Source organism: Grammomys surdaster, unplaced genomic scaffold, assembly GCF_004785775.1.
Source record: "Grammomys surdaster isolate TR1022 unplaced genomic scaffold, NIH_TR_1.0 143, whole genome shotgun sequence".
Taxonomy (NCBI): Eukaryota; Metazoa; Chordata; class Mammalia; order Rodentia; family Muridae; genus Grammomys; species Grammomys surdaster.
In genome coordinates, this window is record NW_021604601.1 from 3816719 (window position 1) to 3833993 (window position 17275).

The following is a 17275-nucleotide window of genomic DNA, read 5'->3' on the forward strand; positions in this document are numbered from 1 at the left end:
ATCTCTTGTAACACAAGTGTTGTATGGCTCTTAAGCCGGGGCCATGATTTCAGAGTTAAGAGTGGTGTCTAAAGTCGGCCTAGTCTTTTTGCTAAGATATTCTGTATGTTCAGATGGTTAACTGTTCTTTAAACTAATGAAACATTTTCCTTTTGAACTTTGAGGATGTTGAAAACACCATACTCAGAACTGTTATCCAGGTAGCGACATAATTAAGAACTGAAAGGATCATTATGACATTTATTTGTTTTATTTTGAGACAGTCCTGCTGTGTTATTGTTGGCCTCAAACTGGGCAGTCTGCCTCTGCTTTCCCAGTGCAGAGATGGATGGGTTTCCCTATGTAGCCCAGGCTAGTCTGGAACTTAGAATCTTCCTGCTTCAGCTTCCAGAGTCCTGAGATTCCAGGTGTGTGTCCCATGTGCACTGACAGTTCCTCAACTTGAGTTGAGTAAGAGTCACTAGTACTGAATGCTGGTTTCATTGGTTGCAGAACTTGACTTCTCTTCCCAGTGGTGCTTTCATGATCACACAGTCAGAAGAAGACTCTTCCTAGCTCGAACATTACCTTAGGAAAATAGCAAGTGAGAGTTACTACTTTCATGGTAGAACTGAATTATAAGGGGGAAAAAAAAAAGAAAAGGGTTTTTACTTGGCTCACAAACCCCTGATGATTCTTCCTTGTGTTAAGTTGACAAAAGTAACAGCACAGCCATGAAGGCCGCTGACTGAAGCCTGCTCTTAATGATGTGTCCCTGGAGGAAGCACTGCCTTCCTCACCAGGCTGCAAGGCTGAGGCGCAGTCAGATGAGTGGGTGTTAGGCTCCACACGGCAGATTTACAATTAAAAGGAGCCGGTGCTGTCTTTAAACTACGGGCCACACTTAATGCATTTGTGAGTCAGTCATGTGAAGCAGCTACTCTGAAGGAGCTCAGGGCTGCTGCTGACCTCGATGGTGATGAGAATGACAATCATCCACTCCAGGCGGAGTGCTCGCTTCTCAGTGAGGTGATTCCGCATGAGGTCTGTTAGTTCCATGCAGTGCTGAAGTTTTTCATTCATGACCTGCAGGAAAAATCTTAGTGTCATGCGTTTATACTGAAAGAGAATACAGGTAAGAAAAACATACTAGGTTATCAAATTCTTGCTGCTTAGTCCTCTAAGATGACCAGCCATTAGCAAAGTGTTTAATGACTCCATCTAGAAACATTTTTGTAATGCAGCTTTGCTTTATTGTGTATGTTTATGTGTGTATGCCTATAGGGGCCAGAAAGTGTCAAAACCCCTCAGAGCATTTGTGAACTAGCCATTTTTTGTTTTGTTTTTTTGTTTTTGTTTTTTTGAGACAGGGTTTCTCTGTATAGCCCTGGCTGTCCTGGAACTCACTCTGTAGACCAGGCTAGCCTCGAACTCTCAAACTCAGAAATCCGCCTGCCTCTGCCTCCCAAGTGCTGGGATTAAAGGCGTACTCCACCACAGCCCGGCACAGGAAATAACTCTTACTGAAGCCATCTCTCCAGCACTCATTATTTTGAGATGGGGTCTCATGTAACCTAGGGTGGCCTGCAGTCTTCTTTCTCCCACCTCCGGGAATGCTGGTATTTCATGAACTGCCACATCTAAACAGTGCTCGCGACTGAACTTGAGTCTTGATGGGCAAACTACTAAATCAGTCCTTGTTCCCTTTGTATTGCAGTTTCAAAAAAAAAAAAAAACACAAACAAACTTTGCATACTAATCCATGACTGAGAGTTCCCTAGCATTTTGTTAGGAGAACTTGAAACTTTATTAAGCATGACATAGACTGCTCTGGCACAGGGGTCATGTTAATCTCCATAGTTGGAGTTTTGGTATGTATGCTGAAGTAAGGCTTTTTACTGAAATGTGTACCTTTAACAAAAACTCGCCACCAGATGGCACCACTATTAGCCAAACTGGCAAAGGTTCTTGCTTACGAATCCTTGGATAAACTGGTTGTAGTGGGGTATGGATGGGTGTTACACCAGATAGAATCTGACTTTAAACCTGAGTATGAGTACAGCTATGTACCTACTTAGAACCTGTGCACTTCTGAAAGCTGCAAAGTCAGGGAATACTTTTAGTTAGTGCAGGTTCAACCAATATGAGCTGCAGTCTAGGCATGGTCTGTAGCATCTTAGCACGTCATACTTGGGGTCTGGCACAGAACGTTTAACTGCTTTACCAATGAGGGCCAACACAATGCACCAGTTGATAGAGGCAGTTTAGGGTGGCACTGTGGTCCTTTTTTGTCTCTGTCTACTGCTTAGTCTTGGCCTCTAATGTGTTCATCTTTTAAGATCCTCTCTCCTGATAGCCTTCCATTTCAACTATGACCTCAGAACAGAGAACATGTTCTCTCCCAACTTTATTGCTTTAAACAATTTGTGCAGTGTTACTATAACAAGCCTCCTGGGGCCCGGAAAGGGCTCAACAATATGAGTGTTATTGTTCCTGCAGAGGACAACCTAGGCTGTCCCCAGTACTCCTATCAGGCAGCTCACAACTGCCTTGAACTCCATTCCAGGAGTTCTGATGCCCCCTCAGTTTCTTTGGTTCAAAGCTGGATTGACCCAAGCTTTTGGGACAGGCTAAAGCAGTTTCAAAATCAGGAAAATAAAATGTTTCCCTTTTTTTTGTTTTTTGTTTTGTTTTTCGAGACAGGGTTTCTCTGTGTAGCCCTGACTGTCCTAGAACTCACTCTGTAGACCAGGCTGGCCTCGAACTCAGAAATCCACCTGCCTCTGCCTCCCAAGTGCTAGGATTAAAGGCGTGAACCACCACTGCCCGGCTAAAATGTTTCCTTTTGAAATCTAATCACCTGTTTATTCTACAAATACAGTAGTCATGGGGTTTACACAGTAACAGGGAGTAACTGCTGGTTTAATGGATACCTAAGAATGTTGGTGTGGAGGGCCTGGAGATCACGTGGAGACCCAGGAAGGGAAGTGGAACTCGATGAGTGTCGTAAAAATTACCAAACATGCTGGTGGTGCAGGCAGCATAGACAGCCCTGAGCCCACTGCTTGATCTAATCAGTTCATCAAGCTTATGTGGGACAGGCCGAGTCCAGGAGAAGCAGCCTACATCTTGGTGGCAGACATACTACATCTCGTAATGGCCACTACAATGAAGCACACCAAGAGACATCCGAAAGGGAAACTGGAAAACTTTAGTATGGCTGCACCTAAAAACTTGTCACAAGAGGCTTTATTTCCAGGGTAGTGGAGACAGTTTACATAACAGGCACCCCTTCTAAGCACTGTACTCCTGCTATATAACCACTCAGCACCACAGTCCACTCGTTCCTCTGTAGCCTGTCATCCCACCTGCCAGCCACGTTCCCCACTCTTAGGGACTTACTTCCTTTAGAGACTGGGTCTCACGGAGCCCAGGCTGGCTTCTAACTCACTGTGTAGCCAGGGTAGTGTGAGGATATGTGGGTCAGTGTTTACAAAGTAGACTGCTAAAACTCAATTTTCTCAAAGCCATTCTGACAGGCAGAATTCTAAGATACCAGCTAAAAGTTCCTGATTTGGGGCTCGCTAATGTTATCCCCTCTCTTGGAATGTGGTGGGCCTCCTGACTTGTTTTAAACAGCACAGCAAAAAGGATGAGTTACCTGGGCCTGTGGCTAGGCTCTAAGATACCACCTCATGTGCTGTTCACTCTAGCGCTCTTACCATACACGCAGTAGTTGGTAGTTAGGCTGTGCAGAAACTTCTGTGGTGAGGAACTGAGACCTTAGTGCAACAGCCTTGGGGGGACTGAATCTAGCAACCTCCAAGTGAAAAGGCAGGAAGTGGATCCTTTCCAAGCAATCCACGGTTGCCTCTCAGCCTTGTGAGGTGTCCTGACCCTGAAACTAGGAGAAGGCTGCTGTAAGTTGCCAGTTCTAGGGAAACATTGTACCACAGTCAGCTGATGCCAGTGCTAAAGAGGCCTTATTGACACAGAACTTTGGTCTCTTCCTCACATCTTCAGCCTGGGTACTCTCCAGGAAAGCTATACCTGTTTGATCTGTCCAGACGACCTGGATTAGCAAGTGTCTCAGACATCTGGAATATGGAACTATCTTGATTGGTCTACCAAATAGGCCCTCCAACACCAACAATCAGTCTTTCTGAGACAGCTAAAGTTGAATGGTTTGGAATGGCTGTCTTCGCCTGACATTTGGCAAGTATCTCTACTTTCCTGCATTAGAAGATGCAAAGGAACACCAAGATGAGCGAGGACTGTGGGTTCTTGTGGTGGGATTCTTAATGCAAAGGACAAGTGTCTGTGTTGGAGAAAAGGATATATTCACAGCTCTCAGTGAACGGTGCAGGGTTTTTAAAGGAGTTGCATCATTTGCTGGATGGGACATGAGATGACTGAGAAGCGAGGGAAGTAACATTGAGAAGAAGGTAGGACAGGACACAGCTGCACTCACTACTCTAGGCAAGGAAAGATTAAAAGTTAACAACAAAAGACCTTTCCGGCTGTTAAGATGGGTAGAGGTGCTTGCTGCTAAGCCTGACAACCTAACTTCAATTGTTAGTCCCGCTGGGCGATGGTGGCGCACGCCTTTAATCCCAGCACTTGGGAGGCAGACGCAGGTGGATTTCTGAGTTCGAGGCCAGCCTGGTCTACAGAGTGAGTTCCAGGACAGCCAGGGCTACACAGAGAAACCCTGTCTCAAAACCCACCCCCACCCCCACCCCCCCAAAAAAAGAATTGAGTCCCAATAGTTGCTCTGACTTCCACATGCATACCCTAGCAGCAAGGTGCTCACCCACCTACTCCACACTTGATAAATGTAAAGTCAGCAGTATGCCTGGACAGGTGAAGCAGGTACTAACTGGGCAACAGAGACAGTGGCAGCTGGGGAGATGGCTCAGCTGATAAGGTGCTTCTCATACAACCATGATTTCAGGTCATTAGCACCCAGATTAAAAAAATATCTGGGCATAAGGGCTACAAGATGGCTTAGCAGGTAAGGGCACTTGCTACTAACCCTGCCAACCTGGGTTCAATTCTGAGAAACTCAGTGGTGGGAGGAGAATGTTTCCTAGTCTGCACATGCTGGCACTAATGCACACACAGATTAGCAAATGTAATTAAGAGGGGAAATGGGTACAGAAGCAAATGCCCATAATCCCAGAGCTGGGGAAGGGGTTGGAGATGGAAGGAAGGCCCCTTGCCGCTTTTGCTAGCCAGCCAGTCTTAGGAAACTAGTGAGCTTGTTCACAGTAAGAGAGACCCTGTCTGAAGAGTATGGAGGAGTGGGTAGGAGAGATGGCTTAGCAGTGAGGAATGCTTGCTGCTCTTCTGGAAGACCTGAGTTCAGAGTTAGGTTCCCAGCAACCACACTGGGTGGCTTCTAACAACTGCACAGGCACCTAAACATGTGGCACACACAGATAACAAAATCTTTTTAAAGGTGGTCAGCCACAGAGCCACGCTACCCTCTAGTGTCTACAATGCATGTGCACATCTATATGTATGTGTACAACAAACACAAGCATATATCACATACATCACAAGTAACACACAAAGGAAGGAGCATGTTTAACTTCTTGAGAGGCTGAGGCAGGAGAATTCCCAAGTTCAAGTCCAGCCTGGCAATATAGTGAGACTTCTCCCCAAACAAGGAAACAAGCATTAAAAACAGGAAAATCTCAGAACACAGAAAGAAATCTTTGACACGGAAAGCTGAGAAGTGGAACCAAATACAACTCATGTTTGTAACCCAAGGACTAGGGCTAGGACAAGAGGATCATGAGTTTGAGGCCAGCCTGAGCTACAGTGTAATACTTTTTATCTGAGCCCCCTCTTGTAGCCATGTTTTCTACTTTCCTTCTGGTGGTTAAGGCAGTCCAGCTTGGTCTTGAGCTCAAAAGCAACTGTCCTGTCAGTCTCCTGAGAAGAGACTAGGAAGTAACAGCAGAGAGGACAGGAGGAACTGAGAATCCAAATAATATTTCTCCAGATGCTGAAAATTTCAGTCATACTAACTGTAGCAGACAGAGAATGTGTTTCCCCACAAGCCCTGCCCAAGAGGGTTTCTATGTGTAGCCCTGGCTGTCCTGGATCTCAGAGATCCGCTTGCTTCTGCCTCCAGAGTGTTGGGATTCTAGGCGTGCACCGCCACCAGCCCATGTACCTTAACTCTTCGAGTGATGCTGAGGAACTGGCAGGTCTTGTCATAAAGCTCCTCCAGGTTCGCTCTGTCCCAGTAGAAGTCAGGGGTGATCAAGAAGTCAGAGCTCAGGTTTATTCGGTGCCTAAAGAAAAAAAAGGACAGATTAGCTTCTATTTATGGTGAATTAAAAATCAGCTACTATAGCCCATGTTTTCAGTGTAATCTGAGCACACTCTTAAAAGTCACTCTTCAAAAAATATTGGAGAAGTGTACTCATACACATCTGTGCACCCCAAAACAAAACCAGGAAGAAATAAGGTACCACCAGTAAACCTCACTTTTATAGTTAGCTCCAGCTTTCCCTTCTCACTCCTTGACCACCTTTAAGGTAGCTCCAGATCCTTCCAGTCATTATGCAAACACAAGACAGGCAAAAATACACTCTGCTTTCTTCTGGCTTTGTAGGTTAGCCTGGCCTGGAACTCACTATGTAGCTCAGCTAGCTTAGCACTGGGATCTGCCGCCTCAGTCTAGTATATGAAGAACATGAGGGTGTGTGTGCTGCCACACTGGCTCTCTCTTAACTTTATCCTTTTGTATTAGATGTCTCAGCTTACTTTTTTTTTTTTTTTTCCTCAAGACAAGGTTTCTCTGTATAGCCCTGGCTGTCCTGGAACTCACTCTGTAGACCAGGCTGGCCTCAAACTCAGAAATCCACCTGCCTCTGCCTCCCAAGTGCTGGGATTAAAGGCGTGCACCACCACCGCCCGGCTTTCAGCTTACTTTAAAATGACTTAGTTTAATGGAACTTGATATTGCAGTGTGCTGGATGGGTTTGTGTGGCAACTTGACAAACTAGAGTCATCAGAGAGGAAGAGCCTTAGTTGAGAAAATGCCCATGAGATCTAGCTGTAAGGCATTTTCTCAATTAGTGATTGACACGGGAAGGCCTAGCCCATAGTAGGTGGTGCCATCCCTGGGCAGGTGGTCCTGGGTTCTTTAAGAAAGCAGGCTGAGCAAGCCATGGGAAGCTAGCCAGGAAGCAGCACCCTCTACAGCCTCTGCATCAGCTCCTGCCTCCAGGTTCCAGCCCTGTGTGAGTTCCTGTCCTGACTTCCTCCAATGATGACCTATGATCTGGAAGTGTAAACCAATTTACCCTTTTCTCTCCAGCTTGCTTTTCGAACATGGTGTTTTGTAGTAGCAATAGAAACCCTAACTAAGACATAAAATAAATACAAGTAGCTGTTCATTCTTTTAACATATGTTGGAGAAGAAAGCAGAAATATGGTGGTGAGTCTGTTTAACCTACCAAACAATGCAAAATGCTTTACTCTCTAAGGATAAGGCAGGCCTGCAAACACTTTGGTATGGTTTTCTGTATATTTCTCCATGTACAGGTTTGTATGTATGTTTATATTAAAAGAAATAAAAAGCCGGGCAGTGGTGGTGCACGCCTTTAATCCCAGCACTTGGGAGGCAGAGGCAGGCAGATTTTTGAGTTTGAGGCCAGCCTGGTGTACAGAGTGAGTTCCAGGACAGCCAGGGCTACACAGAGAAACCCTGTCTCTAAAAACCAAAAAAAAAGAAAGAAAGAAAAATATTTTTTGCTATGCAAATTGAATACCATATAATAATTTGCACCTTGATATTTTGTTTTTGGGTTTTTTTGTTTTTTATTTTTATTTTTATTTTGAGACAGAACCTCACTAACCTGGAACTTACTGCATACACCAGGCTGGCCTTTGCTTCCTCCCATCTTCCAGAGCAATAGGATTAAAAGATATGCACCTCCATATCTGATAATTTTTTTCTTTTTCTAAGACAAGGTCTCAGCTAGGCATACTGGTGCATGCTTTAATCCCAGCACTTGGAAAGCAGAAACTGGAAGATTTCTGAGTTTGAAGACAACCTTGCCTACAGAATTTAGTTCATCTTGGAAGAAAAAGAAAGGGAGAGAGACAAGGTCTCTTGTAATCTGCCCTGCCCTCAAACTTATTTACTAGCTTAAGAATCATCTTGAACTTCCGATCCTCCTGCATCCTGCTTCCATGAAGTGCCTGGGATCAAAGCCAGGATTCTGTGCATGCTAGCCAGACATGCTACCAACTGAGTGACAACTGCAGGTCCAAGACCTAACTTTTTACCTAAGATACTTAGCTTGGTTTCTTTTCACACCTCTTTTTCTTTTTAAAAAGGGTTTATTTTGATTTACATGTGCATCTGTGTGTGTGTGTGTGTATATATATATATATATGTCTCTGTGTGTGTGTGTGAGCGCGCGCGCGCATACACACACACACACACACACACACACACACACGTGCTCAGATGTCTAGAGGCCAGAAGAAAGTGTCAGATCTCAGTTGGAGGTACAGGTGGCTGGGAACTGACATGCTGGTAACCAGACTCAAGTCCTCTTGGAGAGCAACAAGACTCTTTTTTTTGTTTTGTTTTGTTTTTCGAGACAGGGTTTCTCTGTGTAGCCCTTGCTGTCCTGGAACTCACTCTGTAGACCAGGCTGGCCTCGAACTCAGAAATCCGCCTGCCTCTGCCTCCCAAGTGCTGGGATTAAAGGCATACTCTACCACCGCCTGGCCGCAATAAGACTCTTAATTGCTTTTTAGTCCTATTCTTTTTCTTTTAATAAAGAATTATTATTGCGTGTGATGGAAAGCATGTACAGGTGAGAGGACAGCTTTGTAGATTGCCTGTGTGTTTCCAAGAGATCAAACTGGTTGCCAAGTTTACTGGCAAGCGCCTCACCAATGAGCCAACTGCTGGCCTGTTACACTCTTTTTACTAATACATGGGCACTTCCATTGTAAAGATTAAAACAACATGGTAAGGAAAGTCAGGCTTTGTAGAAACCATTCAATTTGAGAATTAAATCTATTTAGTCCTAACTTTTGAGTTTGGGTGCTATAATTTGCTTATAGATTATGCTTGTATTAGTTAGAGAATGGGAGAAAACAATCTCTCCTACTTTCCCAGAACACACAGTCTATGTGGCACTATTGTTGGATGCTCTTTATGAATGAGTATGAATGAGTATCCCTGCAGTCCGAGAAACACAGATGCTGAAATACTGGACCACTCTCCTGTGGTTGGTCTAAGCTTGTGGAAAGACAGTTTTCAGAAAAACACGGACAAGGAGCTCTGGGCTCTTCATTCAGGAGGAAACTGGATGACACTGCTCAGTGAGACCTCCACAACCAGGATGCATCCCTCCACAAAGATAGGAACTCAGGACAGTTAAGTGACAAGCTCTCCTTCACCTGTACCACTGTACAGTGTCAGCCCCAGTAAAGAAGAGTAAAGCTTCCTGGAACCGCTGTCCTGTTTCCTGGTGGGTCTTGTGCTGAGTGACAGGTTTAATGTAGATGACTCTTGCTCTTCTGAACCCATCAGATTTCCTAACAGTCTTAACAGAGCCTGCCTGCTCCTCACAGAGGTAGGGACTGGTGGGTGGAGGACATTTTTCGTGCTTATAGTAAATGTTTTGTCTTAAAGGAAATCCTTCATTACAAAAGAACATTTTACCTGAGGGCAAAGAGCTCACCCATTTTCTGCATAACTTCTTTATGAGACAGTTTGACTTTCTTCCCAGCTTTTAATGCCTGTTTGGGAAAAAAAAAACAAAAAACAAAAACCCAAAACCACATACACAACAGTCCGAGTATGTGGGGTGTGCCTTTGTGGATCCCATGAACTACAGTCAGAAAGTATTAAGAACCACACCTCTGCCAGCAGGCACATTCTCTTTCTCTGTTCTACAGACATCACAGCAAACACTGACATTTTAGACAAAGATGACCATGCCCAGCTTCTGTACCCTGGGTAGGGATGACTCCTGGAACAGTCAGTCAATCCTCCAGGCACCAGGGGAACACTGCACAACTGCTTTCTAATAATCAGTGTAATGTTAGATCTATGTAGCCAGTTCTCTAGGGTCACTTCACTTCTCTGAATAGCTTAGATGACTTGCCCAGGCGAAATGTCTTAACTGTCTCAAGAGTTCCGAACTGTATTACCCTCCAGCTTCTCATTCCTTCTGCTACTGCCCAGACTGTGAGTGGCCCCCAGAGACCATCTGTCCAAGACTTTATTCACAACTTGTATCACTGGGAAACGGTTAACACTTAGAGGTGGAGCCAATGGGAAGGTGTTAGGCCACTGGTTCCACAGCTTTGAAGGGCCACTGGGATCCTTGTGCCTCCCTTCTCGAGGCTCCCAGGCTGCTACGAAATGAGTACCTTGTCTCAGCAGGTACCCCTAGCCACAAGGTGCTGCCCCACCAAGGCCTAAACCAATGTACCTACTTCAATATAGAACAAACCTACCAAACTGTGAACCATAATAACTCTTTCCTCCTAAAATGTTGGTTATCCCAGGTTTATGTTTACAGAAAGAAAAAAAAATATATCCTTTTTAGTTTTTTCAATGATAAACATTCCTCATCTCTCATTTTAAAGAGGTTTATTTTTATTTTATCTGAGTATTTGTTTGCATGTATGTCTGTGCACCACATGAGTGCCTAGTACCAGTGAACACCAGACTCGGGTATTGGATTCACTGGAACTGGGGCTACAAGCAGCTGTGAGCCGCCACATGGGAACCCAGGCCATCCGTAAGAGCAGCAAGCGCTCTCAGTCACTCGCATATCCATCTCTGCAGCCCCATCCCTTATCTCTTAACTGAAAAGTGGGTTCTTTTCCCAACATCGGTTAATCGTAGTATTCTGTACGGCCAAAACCTGGGACTCTGTAAGTGCGTTACCACTGGACTCCACCCAGCAGTGGTGTCCTCCTCTGAATCACACTGAAAGCACTGCAGTCACCACAGAGTCTGTTCAAGTTCTCAAGTCACAACCAATGTGGAATTGCTGACCGTCACTTCACCACTTTCCGTGTAACTGGAGTGTCTTTGCTATGGTCTCTGTGGCTCTTCTAGCTACTATCTATATTCAGATATGCATATTGTTATGTTGAGCAGTCAGTACTTTCCCCCAAGAAGCCAGTAACTGATAAAAAGCAGAGAGCTGATATAATTACCTCTGGAATGGACTGAATAGACTCAATAAACTTGTCCAGGGTCGCTTCCCAAATAGCCAGCTTCACTGGGGAAAAAGAGGGAAGGGGGAAGTTTTCTTACCACCATGTTCACATGCTCACAGACCGCACCGCGCATGGTGCCTCTGTTGCCTGCTCACTAAGAGGACAGTGTGCGGCTGGGCATGGAGCTCAGACCTGCAACCTGAGCTCTGATGATGTCGAGCCTGACCTGGGCTAGAGAAATGATGTTTTCACCCTCTTAGTATGACTCAGACGTGAGAAGGGGATGAACTGTCACATGATAGTTTTCTTAGTCAATTCATTATTTTATTTATTTACTTACTTTTAGTTTTTTGAGACAGTGTTTCTCTGTTGCTGTCCTGGAACTTAGTCTGTAGACCAGGCTGGCCTTGAACTCACAGAGATCTGCCTACCTTTGCTGTCTGAGTGCTTGGATTAAAGGTGTGCACCACCCTGGCCCAACAATGGAATTTTTAGTAATTTTAATACAAAAAAAAAAAAGGAAGAAAAAGAAAAGCCAAAAACGAAAGTGTCAAAGCTAAAGAAGATAATGCAGCAGGAAGGGAAGGAGGGCGGGCCCAACTCCTACGTCAGCTGGCAGGACACATGTGTAGCTCCCAGGATTTCATATTTTCTCATGTCTCAAAAACCCAGAGGGTGCAAGTCACACCGAGCCCTTACAGTTAGTGCTGTGGGTGAGACAGGGGTTAGACTTTCAGGGCCTTTCCTATAGTCTTCCAGGCTGTGAGTGAATCACAGCACCTCAGAGGCTGCACAAAGGAAGCCCTTTCAAAGCACCCATGGTTTCCGGATCTCTGGACACGGGGCTAGGCTGTCTCTGAATTGAGTACCGAGTAGAGCAGCCGCTGAGAGGAGAGAACAAAGGCAGTTCAGGAATATGAAGTACACTTTGGACAAGTGGAGCTTTAACAGTACAGTAACAAGGAACGAGCAACCAGCCAACAATAGAATTAACACATTTTTAAAGAGAAAAGGAATATTAGGGCTGTCCTGAGAATCCGAAATCATTATCCAGTGCTTAATAACATGGTCTCTCTGTCATCTGCAAAGCAGCATACTTTACCTGAGAGGCAAAGAGCGTTGGAGAAAGCAAACTTCTCTAGAATGGAGTCATCCAAGTCCAGCTCAGAATTTAGCTTGATTTCCCCTCTGTGCAGCTTTGATTGTCCCCTGTGAAAAGAAGAGAGAGAAAAGAACAGAAAAGAAAAAACATGTTCAAAATCTTAAAAGCAGCTGCTTTCCTGAAAAAAAAAAAAAAAAAAAAAGACCTTACCATCTTTCTAGAAGCCACTTTGACAATTTTTTTCTTTGAGACAAGGTTTCTCTATGTAGCCCTAACTGTCCTGGAACTTGCTCTATAGATTAGGCTAGCCTAGAACTCACAGAGATCCACCTGCCTCTACCTCCTGAGTGCTGAGATTAAATGTGTGTGTTGCTAGCCTGGCATCAATTTTTTTATTACATTTTATGTCTCCTACTCTTTGACCCACATAATTCTATTCCTAGGAATTAACTCACAAAAATATTGTGTACCATGAACTTTTTTACTACATTTTGCCAGTGTCACACTGTAGCCTAGCTAGCTCAAACTCATGGGAATTCTCCAGACTCATCTTCTGAGTGCTGGGGTTACAGGTCTGAGTACAGCCACTATGTGGGTGCTGGGAACTGAACCAGGTCCTCTGCAAGAGCAACAATTGCTCTTGACCATTGAGCCTTCTCTTCAACCCCACAGTAAAGCTTATTGTCAAAGGTTCCATCAGTAAAACATCAGGGAAAAAGATGACTCAATAGAAAGATATAGTGGATTAGGAATTCCACAGAACAAACAGGCTAGACCTCACGGCCTAAGTGTGTAGTCACAGCACTGAGGCCGAGTAGGGTCTCAAACTACAGTGAGAAACTCAGCTAGGCTGTTGCCTGCCCATGCTTCCTCCTCTGAGCATGATGTCAGGCCCTCACAGTTCTCAGGGTGGTTCTCTTGTATCCCCTCATTATACTTCTGTCATAGTCAAAGTCAACTGGAAAAAACATGGGCTTACTTGTTCCTGGAACAGTCTGATAAACTCATCTTGATGAAGGTCTGCCACGGTGTTAACTTAGGTTGCTTACAAAGAATATGCTTTTAATTTTGCAATAATACTTCTATTTGGTTGAATTAGCTGATTCCATGAGAAGTTAAACACAAATCCTGTTCTTTGGGGTGGGTGCTGGGGTGTGTACCATTAGCTTAAAGGCTCTCCTTATATTTGCAATGATCTCTGCTTGGCTTCCCAGCCCTCCCACCTTCTATGTGCATGTGCAGAGAAACTGCTTACTCTGTTTTTACGTAGTTCAGCTCTTCGTTCTCCCAGTAGACCAGAGCCACTTCATAGGGCTGTGTTTCGTGTCTCCCCAGGACTTGCATCACATGCTTCATCTAGGAGAGAGGGACATTGACTTGTGTCACACCAACTCCCTCAGAACCCATGTGGGTCTGTCCATTCATGACGCCTCCCACGATTTTAGCGGTATGTTTACTGGGTCTTAGCTTTTAAGGAAAAGGCAAGTTCATTGTGACAAGTAAACTAACCATTGGGATATTTATTTATTTTGACATTTGAAAAGAGCAGATGAGCATAAAAAAGAAAATAAAAATTAACACTATCCAGCAATTGAAAGAAAATTACTCCTAACATTATAATTTATTTGTTAAGTCTCTTTAAAAAAAAAAAACCCTACAGACAAATTACTTGTAAAAACTAAAGCAACAGGGACTAGAGAGATGGCTCATTGGTTAATTGCGTTTGTTGCAGAAGATCTGGGTTCATTTCTCAGCACCCACATGGTGGCTAACTGTAATCCAGTTGCCAAGGATCTAATGCCATCTTCTGACTTCCTTAGGCACCCAGCATTGACCCACTGCATATACAAAACACTCACATACATAAGCTAAATTTACGAAAAGCTAAAGCAACATACAGGTGTAGAAAACGATCCTATTTCTGATCCCGAGGTAGCTGTGACTGAACTTAGTGACTATCCTTTACACAGTTGTTTCTGCAGGGCTAAGGACAGACCTCACATGCATTTTCTATGAGTATATGTGTAATTTTGTTTTTTTATGTGACTGAGATTATATTATGTTATAGATTTGGTTAATTGCTTATATTATGTTAATTGGGTTCCTGGATTACACGGATACTCTCATGTCTGAGTGTTAGACGCTGATGGTCCCTGCCCAGAGCTAGTTCTAATTCGCAAATAAAGTTGCTGGCAGCCAATAGTTGGGCAGGGAGACAGAGGCGGGACTTTGAGGTTCCTGGGGCAGGGGGAGGGGGAGGAGAAGAACTTGAAGAAGAGGAGAATTGCCATTGCCCAAAAAAGGAGAAGGTCCCAGCCTGAGAAGTGTAAAGCAGAGAGATCAAGACACCGGCAACATGTCAGAGATCACGGCCCATGAGGGCTACCAGCCTGAGTCTATGGTGGCCAAGATAAAACATAGGTTTTTTGGTTTTTTTTCTGTTTTTGTTTTTTGTTTTTTCGAGACAGGGTTTTTCTGTATAGTCCTGGCTGTCCTGGAACTCACTCTGTAGACCAGGCTGGCCTCGAACTCAGAAATCCACCTGCCTCTGCCTCCCAAGTGCTGGGATTAAAGGCGTGCGCCACCACCGCCTGGCTAAAACATAGGTTTTAATAAGTAACAATTCAGAAATATCTGAGTGGAGAGTGAGCTGCAGGGAGGTTTGGAAGTGTCCAGCCAACATTCTACTGTTTAAAGCATATTAAAATAGAAAGGTGTGTGTGTGTGTGTGTGTGTGTGTGTCTTTCATTTATGAATCCAAGACATCTGGCTAGGGAGTTTAGATCAGATAACAATATTACCACTTTGATACGATACATATAGACATCTTCACTGCTAGTCTCCTTAAAGGACGATGTGCAATTTATTTATATACCCTGAATCTTTATCTTTGTGAGATGATTTCCACTCTCGGCCATCTCACAGCATCAACCCTGCTGCACATGTCTTCCTGCTGTGAGATATTTCTTGAAGAACTGCTAAGAGCTAAGGCTACAGCCCTGTGGCCAAGGTCCAACACCCTGGAAGTGTGACTACTGTTATACTGAAAGGAAGGGGACAAGGGGAAGGGGAGAGAAGACAGAGGGGTGGGGGAGATAGGCATGCATGCTTAGAATTCTGGTAAGTATTCCAAATTGCTCTACAAAATAGCATTTCCTCTTATGAATATTTATTATTCACGAGTGCTCATAAGGCGGGGCCTGCTATCAGCCTCTGCAGTCTGCAGTGCCAGCCAGCCACTTAGTCACATCCCTTTGTTATCCCCCTTTCCTCTCCTGTGGTGTGTGGACTGCCTCCCATTCAGTGAACTTAAGAACACAGAGAAGGACCTCTGAGATTATTCACAGCTCCCTCTGAGGGTCAGGATCTCAGGGGGACAGAGAAGGGGCGTGGCTCCTTTCCTTGTAACCCCAAAGACTGGCCTCACATTGCAGCCGATCCTTTGATTCCACTTCCCAAGTTCCCTGGTTACAGGCATGTATTGCCATGCCTATTTTTCTTTTTGGAGGCAGATTTTCTAACTCAGGTACTGGCCTCTCTCTCATAATCCTCCTGAGTCCACCTACTAAGTTCTGGATGACAAATAGTATATTGGCTTATGAGTGTCTCATTTAGTTCAGCTGTATCATATATCGATAATTTAAAAACAACTGAAAATCAGTATATTTTATAAGATGAGGGAAATGGGATCAATACTGTGTGGTACACAGAAAAGCAGTTGTGCATTATGTGATGTCCCTGTACCTCAGGCTTCGGACTGCTGAGTGCTAGGGAGAAGTTACGCTTAGAATACTATAGTTCTATGTGTTTATTATACTTACAGTTTTGTCTTTTACATTCCAGAATACAGCAGCTCCTTCCCTGATTCAAGAATAGGAGAGTCAACCTCGGCAAAGGGAGAACACATTCTTTTTAGATTATTTATTGTGCCTCTATGTATGTATGTGCACTGTGTGAGTGACTGGTACCCACAAAGGGTCAGATGAGAGTGATAGAACCCTGGAACTAGAGTTACAGATGATTGTGAACCACCAATGTATGTGCTGAGAACTGAATGTGCTGGGTCCTCTGCAAGAAGAGCAAGTGCTTTTAACTGCTGAGCCATCTCCCTAGCCCCCAGAAGGCATTCTACAGAGTCATACTGAATGCTGTGTTTAGGTAACCTCTGTTACAGTGCTTCTCAACCTCCCTAATGCTACGACACTTTAATACCATGTTGCGATAACTGCTAAACATAGAATTATTTTTGTTGCTCCTTTATATCTATAATTTTGCTACCATTATGAATAATATAAATACCTGTGTTTTCTGATGGTCTTAGGTGACCCCGCTGCTCTAGAGCATACTGAGAATGCAAGTGAATAAAATTATTTGATTGATCATGAAGCGTGGCTGGCTTGAGTATACGGCTGTGAGTTACAGCATCGGGGTTATAGTGTGCAGTCTTCTGAATGCCTATCTCTCTGTTCTGCTAGTTACTTGTCCCCAGACTATGGGTTATTCCCCAAATGCATCTGACTCTGCCTTTTGTCAGTTACAAAATGGGACAGCATGTGTTTTACGTGGCTGCTACTGCCCCCTCACTCACTCAAATCTTGAAAAGGGAAGACTGTGAACCAGCGTCCCTCTCTTACATATCTAACAGGCAAGCTCAAATCTCAGCTGAAACGCTGCAGAAGGAGAGGAAGGACACCAGGCGTGGAGCCTCAAAAGGGCAAAGACAAGGCTGCTCTGCCCTACGTGTATATTTAGTATAAGACATACCAGGCAAAGATGATTTATTTGTTTTATTAAAGTTTGTTAAAATTTATTTTAAAGACTTTCATTTTGTAAGATGACATCTACCAGGGGGTGGAGCTGGCTCAGTGGTTAAGAGAACCTGTTGCTCTCCCAGCAGCTGTTTGAACATTTGGTTCAGTTCTCAGCACCCACCTATATCTACTTACAACCATGTGTAACCCCAGTCCTGGCGAA

The 17275-nt window shown here is 44.3% G+C and overlaps 1 protein-coding gene across 3 annotated transcripts in view; it reads right to left on the bottom strand.

Moving 5' to 3' along the window:
- Positions 1 to 212: 212 nt before the first annotated feature.
- Positions 213 to 17275, bottom strand: part of Rmnd1 (required for meiotic nuclear division 1 homolog) — a 33898-nt gene continuing 16835 nt past the window's right edge. For all 3 annotated transcript variants that reach the window (XM_028764316.1, XM_028764317.1, XM_028764318.1), the window contains exons 5-12: positions 16123 to 16162; positions 13557 to 13657; positions 12302 to 12408; positions 11197 to 11261; positions 9686 to 9762; positions 6164 to 6284; positions 949 to 1065; positions 213 to 567 (exon numbers count right to left, since the gene is read on the bottom strand). In XM_028764316.1, coding sequence (XP_028620149.1) covers positions 535 to 567; positions 949 to 1065; positions 6164 to 6284; positions 9686 to 9762; positions 11197 to 11261; positions 12302 to 12408; positions 13557 to 13657; positions 16123 to 16162 — 661 coding nt within the window. In that variant the 3' untranslated portion in view covers positions 213 to 534. The remainder of the gene's footprint in view (positions 568 to 948; positions 1066 to 6163; positions 6285 to 9685; positions 9763 to 11196; positions 11262 to 12301; positions 12409 to 13556; positions 13658 to 16122; positions 16163 to 17275) is intronic.